Raw genomic sequence first — 24,848 nt, 5'->3', positions numbered from 1 at the left:
ACTTCCCAGCTACCTCCAGGAGATTTCTGCCAACAGTTACACGACACAACTGCTCCCTTTCTCTACTCTCACACATCTGAGTTACTACTTGTTACACGGTATCAACTGCTTCCAGGGCATCCCTCTCATAAAAAGTGAGCTTCTCTAGGGAAGACAGGACTTTCACTCCTGTTATACATCCAACCTTCTCAGCACAGAATCTGGGGCAAGTTGGGCGTGCGACAAGTATTTGACCAATTGTCTAAAATCAATTGTAACTGGAAGGCAAATCCTACTACTGAGACAAATTAGAATTTACCTGCAGTGGTGTCAGACATATGACAATGATTTTTTGAGATATGCTAGAGAATAAATTATCTTTAAAACACTAGAAATATTCATGTCTTTTAGAAGTATCCATTGATTTAAGAGCCCAACAATACAGCAATAATCAAATACGGAAAGAGCCCAAACGATGTTACAAAAATCCTCTTAGAGTAAAACCAAAACCCAATTCTAGTCACTGTAAGTAGTTGAAAGTAATAGTAGTAGTCTTTAATATGACAGAATACCAACATTCTAATAAGCTTCATTTTGTTAGTGGCAAAATGGCACCAGATGTTTGACTTTTGTCGTTGAGTTTGGCTGAGGAAGAATTTAGAGCCAAGAACTTAAATTATAAGAGAAAGTATATTTAGAAAGTCACAGAGGTAGAAGTGAGCCAGTGTTGCTGCATGGGCTCCACACACAAGTTACAGAGGCAGAAGAAGGGTCCCTGGAACTTAGAAGAAAGAAAGGAAGAATATACACACCCAGGGAAACAAGAGGGGGAAGGCATGGGCATGCTCCAGAGTGAGAGCACCTGAGAAGAGGGCGGGGAAAACTACAGGGATGCTCAAGGGAGAGAGAGCACAGGTGCTGGGTCCTTCATCTTAAGGGCTTTTACCTAAAGGCAGAAATTTTAGGGACGGTCTTAGGGGACCTAAGCTGGGCCTGAAGCTGAAACCAACTGAGGCCTAGATATTACTTCTACTTTGACCAAAACTCTGTCTCTAAGCTCAGCAGACCTGAGGCTTTGTTACTAAGGTTTTTAGAATCAGGCCAGAACCTCTTTTGTCCTCAGGGCTTAATGCTATGGGAGTCAGGATGCAAGGGCATGCATGCAAGTTGTATGAGACTATTCACTGGGACCCTTGTTTCTCTTTAAGGGTGTCCATTTGCTGGGGGAGGAAAGATGAGGGGACCAGCGATATGAAAGTTCATTGGTTGTAAACTGCATGACCAGTGATGTGCTAAGGGTGGAAAGGTCACCCTTGGGTGAGGTCCCACCCTACAATACTTGGTTTCCCAGTTTTGCCCATTGCTAGGCACCAACAGCTTTCTACTTTGGTGACATACTTGGCCTATCGTTCCTACTCTGTTCTTGTCTGCCTCACTGCCTACTGTATCAGTTTCCTTGTGTTATTATAAACTAATTCAGATAAGCCTTCTTTCCTCATATTCCTATAAAATAGCTTTCATCATGCTGTCACACTTTCCCACCAGGGTATCCCTCATATACACAAAAGGCAGGAAGGGAGATTATCCGGTTGATATCTTTTAAAATGCAGAGCATTTTAAAACTTCCAGTATCCAATAATCAGAAATATCTTTATATTATACTAGAAGCCAGATACAGAAAATTCATGCAGGAGTAGGCCTTCCTTTCCCTGGCTGCCAGCACCAGCTTCCCTCTGGCACCCGGGACCCAGGCTTCCCTCACAGCCCTGGCATCATCCAGAAGTTGGTTGTCCGGGAGCTTGTGGGGTCAAATTAGTATATTATACTTTTATTTTTATAGATAAAATATCATTTTGCCTGTTTCAGATGCTTCCCTTTAAAGCCACTGACTCCTCAGTAACCAGAAGCACCAGATGGCATAATTTGAAAACAATCATTATTTAGAGGAATAAATTCTCCTTCAAGCTAGAAATATTTTAACTATAGCTAAAACTCTGATATGTTTCTTAAGCCATGCAGTTAACATATACTTTACTATTGGGATCTCATCAGACGAATACAGCTTAAAATATGAAAACTCAATCAAATACTTTTTTTCTAAATGGAAGGTTTACTACTATACAGCTGCAATATGGCATATAATACACCATAATAAAGTCAATTATGACCAGAAACCTATATAGAGGGGAGTAAAAAGAATAGGAAAAAATGCACCAAAATATAGACTATTAGTAAAACTTTGGGTGATATTTGCTCCCATTTCCTCTATTTAAATTTTTTCCATTATAAATGTACATTGGGTTCTATTTGAAAATAGTGCTAAAACACTGAAAATTTTTAATCAGACATGGGCTCACAGGTCTATGGGGGTTCATTTAGTAAAACAACACTTTACAGTATAGTACTGTTAGGTCCAATCAAAGCAACACTGAGTACTTCCCCATCAGTCCAGGTCTACTCCCAATTTTTCAAAATTTCCAGTACCAAGTATCTAGTACCCACTATGGTGGCAGAATTAAACCTCGTAGCAAATCCTGGATATACTGGCTGCCAGATGATTATGTTTCTCTCATCTTGCTTGAATATGTAAAACAATTGTTCTTTATGGTTAAAACTTTACTGTTGCTAGCGTACAACCTCAATAAACTCCACAGAAAAACATAGAGATAAAAATGCATATACTAAAAAAGAATCAAAGAGCCTAAATGCTAATGACAAGGTAGTCTTTGTAGGGATTTCAGTAGGTCACTAGAATACACTAGCCAAAAATCCTACTGTATGTTCACTCATTCAGAACAAGTGGTAGAATAGATTGACTTTTACAATCTTTTCAAGAAAGGGAAGGGGTTTGTTAGATTTACTTAGTTATTATTATCATTGTTTTTTATTGTCTAAAGTTTTACATGTCTACTTTTTCCCCAATTGACTCCCCATGCCATTCCCACCCCGTGTGGGCAAGCCCCTACCACCCCAGTGTCTGTGTCCATCGGTTATGCTAATATGTATGCATACAAGTCCTTTGGTTTCTCTTCTTACCCCCTCTCCCCCCTCCCCACTGCTATTTGTCTCTGGATCTATTCCTGTTTATCAAATTATGTTCATCATTATATCATATATATGAGTGAGATCATGTGATATTTATCTTTCTCTGGCTGCCTTATTTCACTTAGCATAATGCTCTCCAGTTCCATCTGTGCTGTTGCAAATGGTAAAAGTTCCTTCTTTTTCATAGCAGCACTAGAGGCATGGTGCATGAAATTTGTGCACTGGGGGCGGTGTCCCTCGGCCCAGATGCACATTCTCCAATCTGGAACACCTCGCGGATGTCTGACTGCTCGTTTAAGCCCAATCCATACACCGGCAGTTGGACATCCCTTTCACAATCTGGGACTGCTGGCTCCTAACCACTCGCCTGCTTGCCTGCCTGATTGCCCCTTACTGCTTCTGCCTGCTGGCCTGATCGCCCCCAACTGCCCTCCCCTGCCAGCCTGATTGCCCCCAACTGCCCTCCCCTGAAGGGCTTATCTTGCCCTCAATGGCCCTCCCCTGCTGGCCTGGTTGCCTCCAACTGCTCTCCCCTGCCAGCCTGATCTCATCCTCAACTGCACTCCCCTACTGACCTGATTACCCCTAACTGCATCTGCCTTGGCCCCCACCACCATTGCTTGGTCCAGAAGAAAGTTGGACGTCCAGAAGATGGTGGGTCAACCCAGTCTAATTAACATATTACCCTCTCATTAGATTATATAGGATAGGATTGCTTTAAGGGGGCGGGGAGGGAAGCCTTTTTCAGCAGGAGGAGATGCACTTGGCAGACAAAAATACTTAATCACTATATCTTGATTGAGAGCCAGCCCTATGCACTGTACAGCCAAACTGGTCATTAAAAAATTGAACCACTTTCTTACACCTTACACCAAACAACCTTTGCCTTAAAACCTCTCCTCAGCCCCCACCTTAAGTTCTGCCTTCACAGTTCATCCAGATTAGGTTTTGATTGGTCAGTTTCTATGCCAGTCAGAATCAAAATCTTTGCCTCCTAGGCAGCCATTGGCTCTTCTCAGTTCACCCAGATTTGGTTGATTGGTCAGTTTCTATGCCAGTCAGCATCTCTGGGCCTATCTCCGGGCCTGATCAGACAAGTGTGGCTGACCAGCAGCCACCCCAGGCTTCTGGCAAGCAGGCTGAACTGCTGACCTCTCAGAGAGAGCGAGCTGCGGCTACTGGTGAGGCCCAGAGAGAGAGGCAAGGGCTGATCAGCAGCTGCCAAGGAGGCTGTGTATCAGACCCTGCTTCTCTTTCCAGGCCACACCAGCACCAACAGCAGCTGATCAGCTCTGTCTCTCTCATTTTCTGAGAGGTCAGCATTTCAGCCCGCTCGCCAGTCCCTGCTCACCCGAGCCTGCTCCATGTGAAGTGTGGTGTTCGGTCATCCCTTCAGTTGTTTTGTACATTATGGTCCCTGGCTCTTTATATATATAGACTAGTAGCCCGGTGGAGAAATTCATGCATGGGGGTGGGAGGGAAAGGGGGAGCCTCATCCTGATTGGCTGGTGAGCATAGAGGAGAGGACGGTACCAGAGTTGGTGAAAGTCCTGAGAGCCCCTGGGTGTGGCTTGGCGTGCCTCCTGGGGCTGGTGAAGGTCACAAGAGCCCATGGCCATGGCCACCGTCGCCTCCTGGGGCACTTGACACAGGCATATGCAAATTAACCTCCATCCTTGTGGGATACTTTGTATAGTCACTCAGATTGGCTTGTGGATGTGGCTTGTGGGCATGGCTTGGGCGTAGCAGAGAGATGGGTAATTTGCATGTTTCTCTCTTATTATATAGGATAATGAACTCACAGAAAGAGAAATGAAAAAAAAAATCCCATTTATCTGTGCACCAAAAAAATTAAGATCACTGGGAATAAATGTAATTAAGGAGGTAAAAGACCTCAACACAGAAAACAATAGGACATTGAAAAAAGAGATAAAGGAAGATCTAAACAAATAGAAGAACCTAATATGTGCATGGATTGGTAGAACCAACATTATTAAAATGTCCATACTACCCAAAGCAATCTACAGAATCAATGCAATCCCCATTAAAACACCAATTGCACATTTCAAAGATTGATAACAAACTTTCCTAAAATTTATATGGAATACAAAAATACCCTGAATAACCACAGCAATGCTGAGAAAGAAGAACAAAGTTGGAGGGATCACAATACCAGAAATGAAGCTATATGAGCAAGACATGGTTCTCACAACTGCCTGGTACTGGGACAAGAAAAGACATATAGACTAATGGAATAGAACAGAGAACCCAGGGTTCCTTAGATTTAAGTTCAATAGCAAAGGCTAGAAAAATTATCATGCCTGGGAGTCTAAGTGACAACGCAATCCTTACTATCAAGTACCTGTTGAAATCCTGCCTACTGCTCATCTTAACATATCCTATATAATAAAAGCCTAGGTAGTGTCACGTGATGTTGTCACAAGATGGCTGTCACAAGATGGCTGTCACAAGATGGCTGGCAGGGGAGGGCAGTTGAAGGTGATGAAGCCAGCAGGGTGGGCATTTGGGGGTGAACAGGCCAGGAGGAGAGGGCAGTTAGGGGTGACCAAACCTGCAGGGGAGGGTGTTAGGGGTGACCAGGCCTTCAGGGGAGGGCAATTGGAGCTGACCAGGCCTGTAGGACAGTTTGGGGTGATTGGGCCTGTAGGGGAGTGCAGTTTGGGGTGATAGGGCTGTAAGGGGAGCAATTAGGTGTCAATCAGGTTGGCAGGGGAGCGGTTAGGGTGCAATCAGGCTGGCAGGTAGAAGCAGTTAGGGGCAACTAGGAAGGCAGGCAGACAGGCGGTTAGTATCCAGCAGTTCCGGACTGTGAGAGGGATGTCTGACTGCCAGTTTACCTATATTGGAGAGGGTGCAGGCTGGGCTGAGGGACCACCTCACCCCTCCATGCATGAATTTCAAGGACCGAGCATCTAGTTAATAAATAAAATGGAACTTTACTGTTTTCTCTCTACTTTTTCACAAGTTGTGGATATTAAGAATTAATAATGACTTCTGAATCACTTAAAATTTCTAACACTTATATGCATTAATGGGAACTGCTCCATCCATGTGGCACAGAAATGGGACAATCTGATGAAATGCAGTTTGAATAGAACTCTTAACCAAGCCTTTAGTAGAAAAATGGAGTATTCTAACTATAGAAGTAACCAAAAATATTCTCTGAATTAATATTTTTAACTTCATTGAATTAAAACTTTAAACTTTGATTTACACTTTAAATATAAGTTCTAAGTTCTAATTTTGAGTTAGAACGTGTAACTTTGAGATTTCTGAATTGACCACAATTCCAGTTCCTTTCCCCTTCCTTTCAGAGATATGTCATTAGAATTAAAGGCATAAAAAAGCTACCCAAAGTATAAGAACAAAACAGAGGAAGCACACTTTAGTGTCTAAAGAGAGTGACTGGAATAGGGGTAAGAAAGCCAGTTTGTCTTACAGAACCCAAGGCAGGCTCAGAATGCAGACCCCAAATTCTTGCAGTGTAGCCCTGAGAGTTAAAAGTTCCTGCTCGGGGGAGAACCAAGATGGCGGCATAGGTAAACGCCTGTATTTGCTGCCTCCCACAACTACATCAAAATTACAATTAAAAGACAAAATGGATATCATCCAGAACCACTGGAAGGCTGGTTGAGTGGAAGTCCGACAACGAGAGGGAAAGAGAAAAGCACATCTAGACTGGTAGGAGATGCAGAGGAGCAGAAGAGCAGAGGTACAGAGGCACGTGAAATGCACTGGCAACTGGGTATGCTGTTGTCTTTTTCAATTGGGAGGGAGATACAAACTCCCGAATGCTCTGAAATCCAGTACTGGGCCAGAATCTGGGGACCCACACTCATACGAGGAGAACCTGGATTGTCTGGCATCAGGCCGGAACATGAGGGCGGGTTTCTTACAGAGGTGCTTGTAGTGATCATTCTTCCTGCATGAAGCTGTGGGACACAGAGACCCAGGAACCTAATGGGGCAGGGCTGATGGGCAACCATTGCTGTTTGCACCACCCTGTGATTCCATGAGACTACACTCCACCCAATTTATAACCTCACCAAAGCTGTGCACAGAGGCTTTTGCATATGAATGGCCTGACCTTTTGCAACCTAATCTAACAAACTGCAACTGGGTCTAAGAACCCTAGAGCTTCCAAAAGAAGGCCTAAGTCTCCTTAGCAGCCTGCACTGCATCACAGCTGCACTCCATGTGGGAACCTCCAAACCCCAAACAAAGAGGAGGAATCTGCAGATCTCATTGTAGCTCCTGCTGGCTGGCCTCAGGCAGTGGCTGACTTTGCACCTCCTTGGAAATCCAAGAGCCAGTGTACGCAGTGGTCAAAGTGAGATCACACCAGATTAAAACCCCACAGATTCATAAGAGACACACTCAGGGAGCAGACTCAGTGAGCATCAAAGACTCACTGAAGCAAGTCCTGCCTCATAAGGTTGTCTCCAGCACAGCAGTTCTCCTTTTGTTAACCCAACTGGTCATCACAGCTGACTGGCCTGGAGGTCAATTCCTTCCAGTGATACCAACAACAGTCAAGGCTTCACTACAACAAAACTGTACACAAAGCCCACAAAGGGGTGCACCAAGAGCGTTGACCTCAGGTGAGTGGGGTTCTGAGCCACTGGGCCCTATAGGATACCTGGCACACAAAACCACTCTATCAACACAGGGAAGGAGCCAAAATGCAAAGACAAAGTAACATGTCACAATCAAAAGAAATGGAGGAGGGAAAACTACTGGATACAGAGTTCAAAACCATGGTTATAACGTTACCCAAGAATTATCTAGAAACCCCCGAAAAATTTAGTGAGACCATTAAGGATATGAAACAGGACCAATTAGAAATTAAGCATACACTGACTGAAATAAAGAATAATATAGAGAGATCCAACAGCACATTAGAAGATCCCAAGAGTCAAGTCAAAGATTTGAAATATGAAGAAGCTAAAAACACCCAACCCATAAAGTAAAAAGCAAAAAGAATAAAAAATATGAAGATAGTGTAAGGAGCCTCTGGGACAACTTCATATATACCAACATCTGAATTATGGGGTTGCCAGAAGAAGAGAGAGAGCAAGATATTGAAAACCTTTTTGAAGAAATAATGACAGAAAACTTCCCCTACCTGGTGAAAGAAATACACTTACAAGTCCAGGATGCTCAGAAAACCCCAAACAAGAGGAATCCAAAGAGGACCACATCAAGACACATCATAATTAAAATGCCAAGATCAAAAGGCAAAGAGAGAATCTTAAAAGCAACAAGAGAAAAATAGCTGGTTACCTACAAGAGAGTACCCATACAACTGTCAGCTTATTTCTCAACAGAAACTATACAGACAAGAAGGGAGTGGCAAGAAATATTCAAAGTGATGAATAGCAAGAACCTACAACCAAGATTACTCTACCCAGCAAAACTATCATTTTGCATTGAAGGTCAGATAAAGAGCGTCACAGATAAGAAAAAGCTAAAGGAGTTCATCACCCCCAAACAAGTATTATACAAAATGCTGAAGGGAATTCTTTAAGAAGAGGAGGGAGAAGAAAAAGGTAAAGATAAAAATTATGAACAACAAAGTGACAACAAATACATATCTATCAACAAGTTAATCTAAAAATCAAGTCAATAAAAAATATAATGAATAGAATAAACTGGTAAATATAATAGAATCAGGGACATAGAAAAGGAGTGGACTGACAATTCTAAGGGGCAAAGGGGGTGGTGGTGCAGAAAGAGACTGGACAAAAATCTTACACCTGTGGATGAGGGCTGTGTGTGTGTGGGGGGTAAGGACAGAGGGTGGGTACTGGGTGGAAGGTAGCTGTGCGAGAAAAAGAGGAACAACTGTAATAATCTGAACAATAAAGTTTTATTTTTAAAAAGGTAAATAGTACCTTTACTGTGGACAAATCTGGCAGACAGAATCAGGGGCATAGAAAGGGAGTGGACTGACAATTCTTGGGAGGAAGGGGGTGGGTGGTGCAGAAAGAGACTGGAAAAAATTGAACAGCTATGGAGGAAGAGAATGGGGGAGTAAGGGCATGGGGTGGGGTGGAAACCATGTAGAGGGGAGCTAACGGGGGAAACAAGACGAACAACTGTAATAACCTGAACAATAAAGACTTATTTAAACAAGAAAAGAAATAATGAAATTCTGGAGTCAATATGAAAAAAAATTATGCTCACACCTTGTGTTTCCAATAGAAAACTATCTTTAGGTCAGGATTAAATTTTTCTCTATATAAAAGCCTAACAACCGGAACAACTGGACGACTGGCCGGTAACTATGATGCGCACTGACCCAGACCTTGCACCTGGGGCCCTGACATCCTCAAATCTGGTTCACCTGCACACCGGACCCAGATAGGAGGGAGGAGGGAGCCCGATTCCTCATGGAATTGGCCGTGCCTTAACCGTGCCTTGCTTGCTGCTGGCAATAAGGGGGGCCTGGCTGGCCAACTTCCCAAGGTCCCTCCCTCCCGCAAGCCCCCCCCCCCGCCGTCGGTCCCAATCACCGAGGGACCCCACCTGAGTACGACTCTGTACACCAGGCCTCTAGTAAACAAACAAACAAATAAATAAATAAACTTCAGAAAAGCAAAACATTGCATTGGTAAAAGAATGAAATGCTACAAAAAATGACAGGATATAAGAGAACACTATCAATTAAAAACTAGATAAACAAAACAGAATTATAAAGTTTTGGTGGCCCTAGCCAATTTGGTTCAGTGGATACAGCATTGGCCTGCGGACTGAAGGGTCCCGGGCTTGATTCTGGTTAAGGGCACATGCCCCGGTTTCGGGCTCAATCCCCAGTAGGAGTCATGCAGAAAGCAGCCAATCAATGATTATCTTTTATCATTGATGTTTCTATTTTTCCATTCCTGTCTGGTATCAATAAAAATGTTTAAAAAAGGAGGTTGGTAAACAAAGTGAAGGAAATCTCCAGGAAGCAGAAAAAGACAAAATGGGAAATAAGAGGGGGGAATATTAAAAGATTTATCCAGGAATACTGGTCTAAGAGTTCCAATGTCTGAGTAATGGGAATGTTAGGAAAAAGAAGGAATAAAGAATGTATAAAAGAAACAAAAATATTCCCGGAAAGTAGATAAGACCTGGAGTCTTGATGGCCACAATTAAATGAAGAGGTGCATACCAACACATACCATCAAATTTTAGAATCCCAGGAATAGATAAGCTTCTAAATATTTCCAGAGAAGAAAGGGTGGAGGAAATTACTGAAATTGCAAATATACAATGTATCATACGTTGCCAATATATTTGAGAGCAACATTATAATGAGAAAACAGTAGAAATGTCTTTAGAACTGCAAAAATTAATTTCAACCTAGAATTCTCTGCTTTGTTAAGTAGGAGGCATTTCAGAGGGGCTAGATCTTCAAACAATTTCTGCCCATGTATCCTTTCCCAGCAAAAAGTGCTTCAGTGAAACAAAGGAGAATAACAATACGGAGGAAAACATAAACACGGGACAAAGATTTTCAACCAGTGTACCACCCAGCACACTGGTGTGTGGCAAGAATGTTTACAAAATGCAATACCTGACTGTTTGGGCAGGGGCACTGACCTTTTCCCTTACATTGTCAAATAACAAAAAGACAACAACCAACACCACAATAGATGCCAAAAGTGAATGAATCACAATTATACTTTTTTTTTAGATTGGTAAGACACATAGTTTTTTAGTGTGTCACAGAATTTTAGTCATTAGTTTATGCATGCCATGAGATGAAAAAGGTTGAAAATCGCTGATCTAAGAAATCGGGGATCCAACATAAGAGAGCAGTATGTGAGATCCCAGATGACTTTAAAGAAATATGCTTAAAAGCAGACACAGAGCAGGCCTTCAGAGAACAAGTGCATAGTAGAGGAGGATAACAAAAGGCTAGGGAGATGGCTTCCAATGACAAATGGAACAAATGTGGTCAGTACGTGGAAAATATTTTTGACAGGCCTGTGACAAAAGTCACAGCATGTTCGGGAAAAAAAATAGAAAAGAAGATGTGAATACACTAAAAAAATTAATTCCACTACATAAAAATGAAAACTTACTAGGTATTATGTTAATGTAGCATAAATGTAGAGTTTTTGCCAACAGTCATCTTTCTCTGCCAAGTTACTAGATTGTTAGATATAAAGCAGTTATTTCTGAAACCAGAGAGACCAGCCTACATGCTGCCTTTGACTACATGAGATCATGTTGACGAGGGAGAGGGGTTTGGATTATTCTGATGAAGTGTAGCAGTGCTCAAATTTCAGTAATCCAGGGGGTCCCAAAAATGAATACACATTTTAACAGATGATAACTCAATTTTCACTCCTTTTCAGGTTTAATTGATTCAAAATAATAGGTAAAGTCAGACTATGCTTTGAATAAAGGAAACTTACTCTAAACTCTGACTAGCCTTTTTTTTAAATGGGGAGATAGAAAACCGGCAATAGGTGACAAATTGAGGGCACACAAATATCGACTAAAATATTAATTCTTGACATTTGCAATTCCACTGTTTAGTTTTGTTAGCAGCGCATGGACCAGAATGGTCATCAGTTTGATAACAGGTATTCACAAAATTATTCACTTCTGTAGATTCTTTCAAAATTTTATAATGAACTATCCTATATAATAAAACCCTAATGTGCAAAACGACCAAATGGTGGAATGACCAGTCGCTATGATGTGCACTGACCAGTGGGAGGCAGGCGCTCAATGCAGGAGCTGCCCCCTGGTGGTCAGTGCACTCCCACAATGGGAGTGCCGCTTGGCGGCTCCCACAGCGGTCCTATCCCCACAGGCCTCACCCCCCACCAGGGCCTAAATCACTGGCATGGGGCCTCAAGTAAGTTACTAAACACCAACATAATCATGCAGAGTGCGTATACATTTTTTGATCAAAAGAATGAAGGGTATACAAGAAAAAGGCACAGCCAGAGAACTAGAGGGCTCAACAGTAACAAACATTTGCATAGTCATGATAACAGAAACACTGATTCAGATTTACTAACAACCATGATACATGTTGGGAGAACAGAAGGAGGGAAAGAAGACCACACTGGAGGGAGAAAGCTCAGCTTTCAGCTGCTAAAACAACAAATCAATAGATAACACAAAAATTGCCATAGCTATTATATGGTTGTTACTTTTGTTAAAAAACAAAATTAAAAGTTAAGGCACAAAATTAAGGTAGATCTTTATATCACAACCATGTTACTGACATTTAACATAAAGGTCAGAACCCCTTAATAAATGACCATTACTAAACCAAAACTTTCCTGCATGTAAACCTGTTAATTAAGGTAACAGAAACAGAAGTGATTAAGAAAGTCTTCCAAAACAGGTTCTTGCTAATGATACTGGACTCATAACAGATTTTTAACAATTATGGCAGACAATTTTTAATTCAAATTATTAATTTCTTACATAACTTTTCCAGTATGTACGTACGTGGTAGAAATAGTTGTTCTTCCTCTTTTCTCCCACTAAGAATACAAAGAATGAACTGATCAATACTGATACAAATGCCACAGAAAAACAGAAGTTACTTATTACCTGAAATATTACTAATTTACAATTCCCAGTGAAGGAATTTGTGCACTGGTGGAGTTTGGCTGGCCAGGCCCCAGTTAGGATGGATGTGGGCGGGCCTGTTGAGAGGAGGAAATGACAGACGGTTGGCTGGCCAGCCTGCCCTGACTGGGGCCTGATCAAGGCCGGGCCGGCTGTGGGGAGGGGCCATGGGTGATTGGCCAGAAGGCCCTGCCCCCAAGTGAGAGTAATAAGGGGCAGGGCCAGCCTGGAGGAGGGGCTGCAGGCCAATCAGAGTAGTGGGGGCCCAGCAGGGGTGGGGCCAGCCTGGGGTAGGGGCTGCAGGAGGTTGGCCAGGCAGCCCCCCCCCATAATCTGGTCAGTTCCCCGGCCACAGTGGGTGTCAAAACGACTGGCCAGACCCCACCCGTTATGGTGTTCTAGTCGCTGGCTTTTTATATATATAGATAAAAACAAATTTTATTCCATTTCTTTTATAACTTCCAACAAAATTTAAAATTTAAAGCAGCTGGCAAGATGAGTCCCATAAGCAGTATCTTAAAACTAAGTTTTACACTTTTGACCTAATGGATATTCTGTTTTAGGTACAAATAAAAGTCTCTCATGTCCAGAAGGAAAGGGCAAAAGGCAAAGCCAGGGGAGAAACTTAGCTAATAAAAAAGCTTATCTGTTGTGCCTCTGAGCCACTACTCAGTCATAGTTTCCAATTCTACATGGATACCCTCTGTACTTGAACCACCAGGATCTAACAGTTGAGGGCTCTAAGAACCAGTTTCTGGCCAGGCACCTGCAAGCATCCCGAACCCTTAGGTAACCACCTAGAATATCTTACTAAGAAATTAAATGCGTCTCTACTCAACTGCAAAGTAACTTATCCAATTTAAACTTTTAAATGATGCGGCTAACCTAAGTAAACAACTGTACAGCACACAAAATCATTTTGCTCCAATAAAGATCTGAAGAAAAATAAAAGCTCCAAAGAGGGTCTTGGGCTGAACTCTGTTTCCCACTCTGCCTCCTTTAACGTGGGAGGGGCATCATAGGCACACATTCCTTAGGACTGAGGAGAGGGGCACGGGATAGCACTTCCTTTACTCTCTCACCCTCTCTCTACAGCTGAGCAGCCCCTGGCTCTGGAAGAAACTGAGAAATGCAGAAATCCTAACCAAAATGATCAGCTCCAGACAGTCATGCACACGTGCCATGAAAACGCATGTTAAAACCCCCACTTTGTATTGAGCTGCATGGATGCAAATAAAATGGACCCTTCCCTGCCTGTACTTCTGCTGTCACAATCAACGGAAAGCCTCGATCCTTGTGCCTTTTTAAGCAAGTAAACTCAATTGAAAATAACATTAAGGAAATAAGCAGGCAAGCAGAAGCATTAAAGTGCTACAGTTCTGGTTCTTATCCTAAAACAAACAGGACACAGGACATTGACATAGTTGCACGTGCTCCTGCTAGGCTTCTGGGAACCCCATAGGGCTCTGTTCCTCTGAGGTACTCTGGCAGCATTACATAGGGGAGAGAGTTTGAATAGCTTCAAATTCTAATGTGGGACAGGATTCTGTGCTTGAGCACTATGTAAGATCACAAATTCAATCCTCATATGTAAACAACTGAAATGTTTTTTATTTGTTCAAACAAAAACCTGTGACCTCAATCCTATCTTGACTTACCAATCATTTGACATTTCTTCCGGAAAATTGTGCCAGCCCCAGGATGGCCAGAAGGGATTAAACCTGAAGGAAGAAGAGAAAAGGCATACAATTTTGTTGAGTAGAAAAATTCGTAATTTAAAAAACAGCTACACATCAACTTATATCATTTACTTTTGGGAAGAATATTTTTAATAATTTTATTGATTTTTTACAGAGAGGAAGGGAGAGGGAAATAGAGTTAGAAACATTGTTGAGAGAGATACATTGACCAGCTGCCTCCTGCACACCCCCTACTGGGGATGTGCCTGCAACCAAGGTACATGCCCTTGACCAGAATTGAACCTGGTACCCTTGAGTCCTCAGGCCGAGGCTCTATCCACTGAGCCAAACCAGTTAGGGCATGGGAAGACATTTTAAGTAATGGTAATCAGCCAATTTTAGTAAAGGCGACAATATAAAAATTCTACACAGTAAATTCAAAATTGCAGAATCTTGCTATACATGTGCAGTAAAACCCGGCTATGTCTTAGACTTTTTTTTTAACTTGCACCTAAATAATGTATGGATTATTTATGTGTTTCCCCATTTCAACTTATCAATTAGAAATACTGTCACTATCTTTCACACTGATATTACCAGCACATTTCAAATTAAACTGTGGCCAATTATTGTCAGGTACCTGCTAATATATCAAATATGCCCAAATCATGAGCTATATTTGGCAAATGTTCTTTGCCATTTGGCTAATTCTAACTCCATTCACAAAATGAACTTATTTAGTTAGCTGTGGCTTACTCGGGGCTATTCATCGTGGCACCTTTAAAAGGATAGTATAAAAGCTCAATGCTTTAATCTACAGGGAAACTTTCATGACAGTGACTTTTTATACTTTCATCAAAGTGATTTTTTTTCAATCTTTATTGTTCAAAGTATTACAGATGTCCTCTATTTTCCACAATTGTCCCCTTCTAGCCTACCCTCAGGCGGTCACCCCCCTATTGTCTGTGTCCATGGGTTACGCATATATGTGAAAGTTTTCACTTGCATTCTTTGCTTGATCTAGTCCCACCCACCCACCCACTCCAGCCTTCTCTCTGAGATTCATCAGCTGTTTCATATTTCTATGTCTCTGGATCTATTTTGGAGTGGTAATTGTTGTTTCTGAGTTGTTTACAATAATTTCAAATGGAAATAATCAAGACTGGAGCAAGTTAAATAGGGTCACTTTGTGGAGAGTTTATAACATATAGGCTGCATTCTAAGGAGCGCTATGTGCATCAACATATTGAATTTGGCACATCTATCACCTGCACGTCAGCCTGTCCTGTTCAGCAGCTGGTTACACATCCGTTCACATCTCTAAGTCTCAGTTTCTTCATCAGCAATAGAAGAATATACACGGGACTTGTTTGCACTTAGAAGGACCAAATGGGCTAAACATGGGAGTGAGCTGTAAATCTTAAATATATAAAGGTCCTATTTTGGTCTCTCATCCAACACTACCCATCTACTAACTGGTTTATAAAACCACTCAGACAGAGGCTTACCTTATAGCACCAAACAGAGTGAACAGAAAATTTCACAGGTTCTCACTTGTTTTGTGTTTAAAGGTACAATTCATTAAGTCACGTAAGTTGCTCGTTTTTTCATAGTATTTTAATATACTGAACAGGGAGTACTTTTCAGTTATAAAGACATAGCGACCATCCAGGTGAACCCCTAGGCTTAATTATTCTAACTTTTAAAGAAATTAAAAGCTCAACTAGAGTTTAAATAGAATAAGAGCTATGATGTGTTTTCTCTATGAAATAATCTCTACCATTTAAATGAAAAAAAAAGGGCCAAAGAGGCTTTAACATCTTTGTAAATGTATGTTTCCTACTTCACAAATCACAGTCTTCATTAGCTATATTTGTTACCCAGAATTATTTTAAACCAAGTACCATATTTCCACTCTTCTCCCTCTCTCCTCCCACTTCTCCACTCCCCAAACCCCTCTTCAGGCATCTGGTCTTCAGAACTTTGACCTCAACATTCTTACAGTTAAACAGGAACCTACTGGCAGTACGGGAGACGATGAGGACAAACATTCTTGCACACAATTTTACATCTTAACTGCCAAGACTTTATGTTACAAACTAAAGTCTACATATGTGTGTTCTCTTTAGAAACTTTTGACCAACACTCTTGTGAACCATCCCCGCTCCTTTAGGACAAACAATGTGACAGGGAAGTCTGTTAGGTCACTGAAGGAAGACTGAGGAAATTTTGTGTCAATGTTGACATATCAAAGTAATCAGAACTCCCTGGGTTCTGCTATAAGTAAAAAAACAAACAAGCAACTATTCTCTGTAGGACTGGCAGTAACATTTCACATGATTCGAGAAATTTTGAGTTCCCTCTCCCACCATTTCCTTCTGTGTTCAAATTATAAGTTGGAAGGAAGAAATTGCTTCTATCCAGGCAACTGAAAACAGCCAATGTAATAACACTATATAGGTTCTAGGTCGGTTATCGATTTCGAGTTTACCTAACAACCCCTAAAATCTTTGCAGCAGAACTGTTCAGAGTATCAACTGTCTTAACAGGTGGAAACAAGGGTATCACTGGGCCCTACCTGATTCCTTCACTAAGAACCAAAAGGCTAGGTAAGGACAGGGAGATGGGTTGGAACCTTGGAAGTTGGGATGTTAAAGTTTTCACTGAGAAAAAGGAGAGAATATACCCAAAATTCTTCCTGGAGTCCCAGGAGACACTACAGAGAGCCAGGAACAGGATGGGCCAACTGGAGTGTCTCAGGCTGAATGGGGATGGAAGAAAGAGCTGGGTAGTTGGGTACTGAACAGGGAAAGAATCTGGCCAGACATGACGGGGGTGGGGAAATAAAGGTTCGGGATGCCAGAAAGAAGGCAAGGAGGAGTCTGAGGTGGTGCCCATCTAGGGGGTCCTGGGGTCAGCAGAGCCCAGAGGTGTGACTGAGATCAGCGAACCCCTGCCACTCCTTACCTTTGGGCGTTTGCCGGTTACTGAAGCGCAGCACAGGGTGGCATTTGCAGAACAGGAGACCCAAGTCCTCATGTGCCCAGGCAGCTTGAGTCACCTCACAGGCATCAGACTCAGGGTGCGGATTCACCCACTCCAAGCTCTGGCCCACCTTGGGGCTGGCATTAGGCTTCAGGCAGCAGCTGAATTTGTTCCCCATGAGGAACCTCTACACGCGCTGCTGTCACTGCCTTCACTCAACAGTCCCCCTAACCACCCCCCGCCCCGCCCAACCCCCAAAAGGGCAAACCCAGGGGCCCCCGCAGCCCCCGCCCAGCTGTCAGCTGCTGCCGCCTCCACAGAGTTGACTAGTCTGTGAGGACAGCCAGCAGTCTCACGTATTTAAAAGGTGTGCTGATCAGGCAACTGCTGAGAATCACAACCACTGCAAGAAGAGAGCACAGCCAAAGCTCCACCGCCTGCCACAGCTGCTTCTCAACTGAAGGCAGGGCTCCTGGCGGGCCCCAGCCAACCAGAACACATTCTGTGATCACCTGGTTACGAGGGACCAATCAGGGCAGCGTTCCCTCCGCGTGCCCACCTGGCAGGGAAGGCAGTGGGTCAGAATGCTGGTCCTCCCTGCCCTGTAGGCCCTCTATCCCCTCTCCCAGCAGCGCACTCATGTGGCCCAGCCTCGGGGTCCAAACAACATTTCCTAAACACACTCAAATGTTGTCAGGAGGGCAGGAAACCTGCAAATGCCCTTGGCGATGGCAAAGAAGTGAATACATTTTTCAGTTACTGTACATGTTTTGGAAAAAACAGAAAAAAATCAAGAAGAAAAAGACGTGTACAGTAATTGCAAAATGTACAGACATTTACAAACCCTTCAATCAAATAGTTGCCCCCCAAAGGACCAGAGGAAGTGTTTTCCTTTATTAAAAGAATAGGAGAAAAAGGTTACCTCAAAAAATCAGGGAAACAGAGATTATTAATATTCAAGAGTATAAGAGATATAAGTCTGGTGACAAGAATGAGCAAGATATTAACATGTGGAGACCACAGTGGAATGAGAAATGACCTGATGAACTTCAGTTTCTTTTAAATAGCATCTAGTTACATCCTCAAAACCTGGATGTAACTGGATGCTATTAATAATATTATTATCTAAAGTCCTAGGAATGTCATTAGATAGCATTTTGGATGGCTCTTGGAAGCTTGAAACAACACTGAAGATTATGTTGTAAACAGTGCCTGCACTTAACGACAGAGAAGCACACAACAAAACTCAGAATTCAATTGCCAGACATTTAAGGTTTTCCCTCCAGGCCCCAGAAACCTAAGAACAGGTGCTCTTTCTGAGGACTGTGCCCCTCCTCCCGCCTTCCCTTCCCAGGATCAGCATGGAGAAAGCCTGTGATAGAGGGCATAAGCCAGTACCTACAGCACCTGGAACCCACTCTCCCCACTCCCTTCTACTTTTCTGACAGCGCCCCAAACACTGCTGCCAGATCACAGGGAGCCAGGGCCTGGTGCTCAGGGTAAGGCGTCCTGTTGCCATAGTGTCTGAGGCTTCTCCTGGACAGGCACGCTCCATGGATGCAGGCGGATGCAGACCTGGGAAGGAAGGAGCTGCCTTGCCCTCCTTCCATCTCTGCACCTCCACCCAGGAGAGGGGGTGTCCATGGAATCCGCTTGTGGGCTGGAGAAAGGGGCACATCCCTGCCACCTCCGCATCTGCCAGGCTCCTCCCATTGTGCATAGCACCCAGCAGAGCCTAGCCCAGCAGCAATGCGCCGAGCCAGGAGTCAGCAGCTTGGACCCTGCCACCTCCCAGAGACCATGTCCGGCCTCCAGGGCCAGGGTCTGCAGCCTTCCCTGAATTCTGAATCCACAAGGACCAGACGCCCTGAGCTTAGGATCCCCTTCCCCAGGGAGGACTCAGTGTAACCCGCGCTGATCTTCCCACAGCACAAGGCAGACTGGGCAGGGGCTCAGCACACCAGGAAGGCAGGCATGTGATGGCTGGGGGACTGGGCAGCCTCAGAGAGCCTGGCTGCCAGATGGGGACAAAGCTGTGCCTGAGCTGGAAGGCAGGTGAGTGCACACCCGGTGGGCAGGCCCAGCCTGACAGGGCCCCTGTGCTCTCTGGAGGCTGGAGATGACCATCCCATCTCCTCAGTAAGAACCACGCTCCCATTTCCCGCAGACTGGACTGGAAATCTCCACGTGAGACCTGGACGCCCTGGTTCTCCCTCCGTGTGGGGTTTGACCAGCTTTCCAGCTGACTTTGGCAGACATAATCCTCAAAATTCGAGTTTTCTAGACGTGAATCTTTAGCCAGGAAAATTTGCTGCATGCTGCATGGCCCTTTCCGCTGTTTCTCTTTCCTAACCCCTGACCTGTCCACCAGGTGGCTCAAGCCCGCCACACCAAGCAAGCCTTTCCTACTCTCGCCGCCAGCCCCCAGGAAGGGCCCAGCGCCTGGACTGCAGTGCTCAGTGGCCCCTCCGCCCTGGGTGCTCCCCAGGCTCAACAGCTGTCTCTACTGTCTCTGGTATATTGTCCTGAAAGGGGTCCTGCAGAAGCGACCGCTGTTCTGCTCTAGATGCCTGGTGGTGTGGGGAAGCCACATGCGCTCCTGACATCAGGGGCACACGCTGTCCACGCTGGGGGCATGCACTTTGACACTGGGAACACGCTCTCTGATGCACAGGGCACGCGTATTGACACACAGAGCATGTGGTCTGATGCCCTGGGCACTTGCTCTGGACCTCCTGGGCAGGAGCTGCGGGAGTGGAGCACTTGGGTCAGGGAGGCCTGTGAACGGGGTGACACCCTGTGGTCCCTGTGCTCCCTTTATTCCAGGGGGAAGGCTCCTGGGGGTGGCTGTGACCACCCTGCCCTGCAGGGACCTGCAGGTAAGCAGAACCTCAGGGGAGCTACCACCACCAGTGTGGGTGAAAGGATGAAGGTCTCACTCCAGGCGTCCCTGTGGGTCTCTTTCTCCCATTTGTCAGAAGCCATGGATCCGTTGCACCGCAGGAGTGAAGCTGTCTGTCCACAGGAGTGATGTCTGTGCTGGTTGGGTGTGCTGGGGAGGGGAGGCTGGTCCTGCACCACTTGTTTTGGGTGCTGAGGTGGACCTGCTACCGAGCCTGGGGGAGGCCATAGGACCTGCACCTGCGGGTGCACCAGCTTGGTGGACCTGGGCAAGCAGGGCACCTGGACAGGGGTGTGCTCTGTTCTCTCAGAGGCCGCCTGTCCATTCCAGCCCCCTGTGTGCAGTCCTGTTCCCTGGAGGAAACTGGATTCCTGCTGCAGGGGATGGGATGGGGAGTAGGAGTGTCGGGGTGGTCTCTCAGGCCTCCCTCCTGCTCCAGCTTCTCCCTCCTACCCCAGCATCTCCCACCTGCCCCAGCTTCTCCCTCCTGCCCTCAGACCCACCTCTCAGCCTGTTCCCACCTTCACAGTGCCTCCAGGGGCCCACACAGATACACAGTAGGTCTGTAACTGGGTTAGACCTGCCACCCAGAACCGTCAAGATAGGTTAGCATTAGAACATCCTCACTGCTGGGATAGGCACAGCCCACAACCTGCGTATGGCTATTTGCCCTCCTCTTTATCCTGCTGCACTGGGAACTGCAGTGTCACACCCACCCGGGTCCTCACAGGGCCCAGGGTATCACTGTGCTCACTGAGCATGCCTTCACCACACCTGGCCTGGGCCCAGTCAGGGTCCTTACCTGCATGGCCGTATCCCCTCTTCCCATCCTGTGTCTGTTTTTTTTAAGGGATTACTTCACTCAAGAGTTTCATTGAAATAATGGGACTGCTTAGTCATTCCCATGGAAGCGCAGAGCATCTGGCCACCTCACAATCCTTGGTAGGTCAGAGACGGGGTAAATCACAGAGCCCTAAGTACAGCTGCCAGCGCTGCAAATGATTGCCTTGCTGGTGGATTTGGAGAGCAGGGTCTACAGCGACAGTCTTTCTTGGAATCTAATACTTGTTAAAAAGGATAAAGATTCAGATGACACAATTCAGAAACCATGAACGGCCCGGACAAATCCTCCACTGCATGCTGTTTCTATGGTCACTTCTTTGGGGAAGACCCTACCTTTAACAGCTGCCCAGCTTCTCTTCCCAACCTGGAAAAGTCACATGTCCACCTGCCAGAGATGGGAAGCGCTTGGGAGCCATCAAAGGTATTGAAAGCATTGTAGTTCCTGCTTTTCCCCTGCTGGCTGTGTGACCACAGGGGAGTGCCCAACCTCTCTGAGATGGTTTCTTCCTGCCTACATCAAGCGATTAAACAAAACTTTGACCTGCCAGTGTCCCTCAGTGGTTGAGCATAGTCCCAGGAACCAGAAGGTTGTCTGTTTGATTCCGGTTGAGGCACATGCCTGGGTTGTGGACACAATCCCCAGTGTGGGGCATGTAGGAAGCAGCTGACCAGTGATGTTCCTCTCTCCTCAATGTTTCTATCTCTCTATCTCTCTCCCCTCCACTCTCTAAAAATCAAGCAAAACAAAACAAAAACTTATCCCTGGAATCCTGCACATCCCTTTGCTGTTGCCCATTGTGAACAGCCAGCATGTCTCTGGCACTCAGGTTTCAAATCTCGAAGATAGACATGCAGAGGATGCGCCAAGGTCAGGGGTCAAAAAGATTCACATAAAACAGCCTGCAGTGAAAGAGCCATCTTCCTGTCAACGTGAAAGGTGGGCCATGTTTCTGGAAATTGACTGTGTTAGACTTGGGAAATTATCATCTAGATAGAATCTTTTGCACATCTTGCTTCTGAGATGTTGCTGCCAAGTTTCCTAATTCTGTTTCCTCTATCCTCTGTACTCTCAGACATACACATCTGAGAGAATATATATATGACACATACATACATTACATTTTCCCACAAAATGAAGCTCAAACCCCTGTGGAAAATCACCAGGGGTTAGTGCACAGGTTCCAGATAGTAGGCATTTCCTATAAAATTAAGTTGGGGATGGAATTTATTATATTAACTAAATCAATTTCCATGCGATGAAGGTGAAAATTCTGTCAGGCAGCCTGGCTGTCTTTGTGGCGGCAGCATTCCTTCACCAGGAACATCTTGGCTGCCCATGCAAGAACACTCCCAATTAAGAAGGTGCGGTTACATGGCAGTGTCACTGTGCTTTGTGCTGCCAGCTGTGGAATGAGTGCTCCAAGCTGGGGAACAGCTTTGGGCCTCCTCATGCCTGTTAACGACCTGCATCAGAATGGGCTGCTTTCTTTGTCATTTTACTTAGTTTTCTTAGAGCCAGATTCAAGTTTTGTTCATAAAATCATGACGGTGATAAATGAAGGGGGCCCTATAAACCCTCGGAAGCATATAGATCGTGGGCTAGGAATACAACCGCAGGTTTTGCAAATGGAAGGAAATACGTCATCTCCTAGGTTACAGATTTTTAAACATGTATTTGCTTAATGACAAGGTGGTACAAGTGTGTGTGTAAAACTTACAGGATACAAGAGTTACAAGGGTACAGCGGAAACCTAAAACCGGTCTCCAGCTAACAAAGCTCTGTCTAGGGGCAACTAAGGTTATCGATCCTTATGTGTCCTCTGGCTTATCTGACAGTGAAGGAAAATGGCACTCAGACCAGCAAAGCGATTAATTGAGCCGCACCACTGGTTACTTGCTGTAGCTAGGCCACTAAACCAGGACCTGGCCTCCCCCAACCCTAACACATTCGTCCCCATCATCCATGGCTGTCCACAGGCCCCAGGCAAACTGGAGACATTCTTTTCTTAAAACACAAACTACAACGTTAATAAAGCAGAAGGCTGAGGAGAACCTTCAGACACAGTGCTTTCACTTGGATGAATGTTCAATGCAGGACACCGGAGATTAGCTCTGAAAGAGATATATAGGGAATCCATTCCAATGGCCTCAGCTTATAGATGAGGGAGGTGAGTTTCCAACAAGGAAATAAATACCCAGCACATTAATGCTGACGGGACCCGTTTGCGGGAACTCAAAGCAGTGCTTCTGACTTTGCAGAGGCAGTCTGGGTTCTCTCTCCCTTGACCCATTGTCATCTCTTGGTCTGCCTGGCTACGTCAGGGCATTATGGCTAAGTTGGAATGGAAAATGCAGGAGCTCACTGATTTTCAAAATGGTTTTACCTATAGGAACTTGCGAGGACATCTCTGGCTAGAAGATTTGGCATTGAGTGTCTGGAAACCTTGAACTGAGACTGATGTTCAAAAGCAGTATCTCCCACTTGCTCCTGGAGAAAAGCCTTTCCCGCATGGTGAGTCATTGATGGTGAGTCCTTGACTGGTCACTACTAAAAGGTGCACCAACTTAGTAATCCACACGTTAAACCTAAATGTTCATGTTAACTAATGTCACCTCAAAAAATTTAATGAAAAGAAATAAAGAAAAAGAAAGGAAAAAAGAAAAAAACAACCAATGAAACAATAAATAAAAGGTGCACCTTTTATTTATAAAATAAAAGTCGGAAATGGGTTGCTAGGCATTTGGACATCTTTTGTCTTGTTAGTAGAGCAAGGCTTTGGAAAAAATAAAGCAATCATGAATCAAGCTTTGAGAAAAAGCTATGTAGTAACAAGTTTCCTCATATCTTTCTAATTTGGGTTGTATCCAGTGGTTCTCAACCTTCTGGCCCTTTAAATTCAGTTCCTCATGTTGTGACGCATCCATAAAATTATTATCGTTGCTACTTCATAACTGTAGTGTTGCTACTATTATGAATCGTAATGTAAATATCTGATATGCAGGATGGTCTTTGGCGACCCCTGTGATATGGTCGTTTGACCACCAATGGGGTCGCAACCTACAGGTTGAGAACCGCTGTATTAGACAGGGTGATTACAGAGAACAAGAGGAAGATTGACAGCAAGATGAAAGTTTGAGTACAGTCACCCTCCTCCCCTGCCCAGGCAAGACGAAGAGCTTCAAAATGTCCCTGCCTGTGCTACCTCTACAGTCCTTTATATTTTAAATCTAACAACCAACTTGGGAGGCAGAAATTCTCACCACTTTCATTCTAAAGGTGATTATAATGAAACTAATGGCCTGGTGCACAAAATTCATGCACATTAAAAGGGGATTAATTAGAAGAAATAATTTGATATTGCTATTTGCCCTTTCTCTATAATAGAAGTGTCAGAGATAAAAGAAAATTAGTAAAATGTATATGAAAGTCTTTCTCCTATCAGAGTCAGCGGTTCACTGTGGGAATTAGTCAAGTCCCCGCCTACCAAAATCGCCAGAAACCCAGACCCAGACCCCGCCAGCCCCACCACCATTGGGTGAGATCCAGACCCAGCCAGCCCCACCTTTGTCAAGCCCCACCAGGTGGGGGGGGTGCAGCCTCAAGTCCCCTGGCCTGGAACCAGGCAGGGGGTGCATCCTCAGGTCCCCAAGTGCACACTCAGGTCCCTTGGCCCAGAACCAGACCAGGGGGCATGTCCTGAGGTCCCTTGGCCTGGCACCAGTGCGGGTGGCATGGCCTGAGGTACCTCGCCATGCCCCGCCTGGTCGGGGGGCACAGCCTCAGGACCCCATCAAGCCCTGCCTGGTGG

At 44.7% G+C, this 24,848-nt stretch overlaps 1 protein-coding gene across 1 annotated transcript in view; it reads right to left on the bottom strand.

The window, feature by feature from the left end:
- LOC139015779 (cyclin-Y-like protein 1) overlaps nucleotides 1–17,472 on the bottom strand; it is a 36,444-nt gene extending 18,972 nt beyond the window's left edge. Inside the window, exons 1-2 of the mRNA XM_070423505.1 lie at nucleotides 17,277–17,472; nucleotides 6,856–6,977 (exon numbers count right to left, since the gene is read on the bottom strand). Coding sequence (XP_070279606.1) covers nucleotides 6,856–6,977; nucleotides 17,277–17,472 — 318 coding nt within the window. The remainder of the gene's footprint in view (nucleotides 1–6,855; nucleotides 6,978–17,276) is intronic.
- Between the last annotated feature and the right edge of the window lie 7,376 nt (nucleotides 17,473–24,848).

This window comes from Myotis yumanensis, unplaced genomic scaffold (genome assembly GCF_028538775.1).
Source record: "Myotis yumanensis isolate MYYU_CA2020_CCGP unplaced genomic scaffold, mMyoYum1.0.hap1 SCAF_1, whole genome shotgun sequence".
In the NCBI taxonomy this organism is placed as follows: domain Eukaryota; kingdom Metazoa; phylum Chordata; class Mammalia; order Chiroptera; family Vespertilionidae; genus Myotis; species Myotis yumanensis.
The sequence above is the reverse complement of the archived record's forward strand: the minus strand, read 5'-3'. Positions and strand labels throughout refer to the sequence as shown.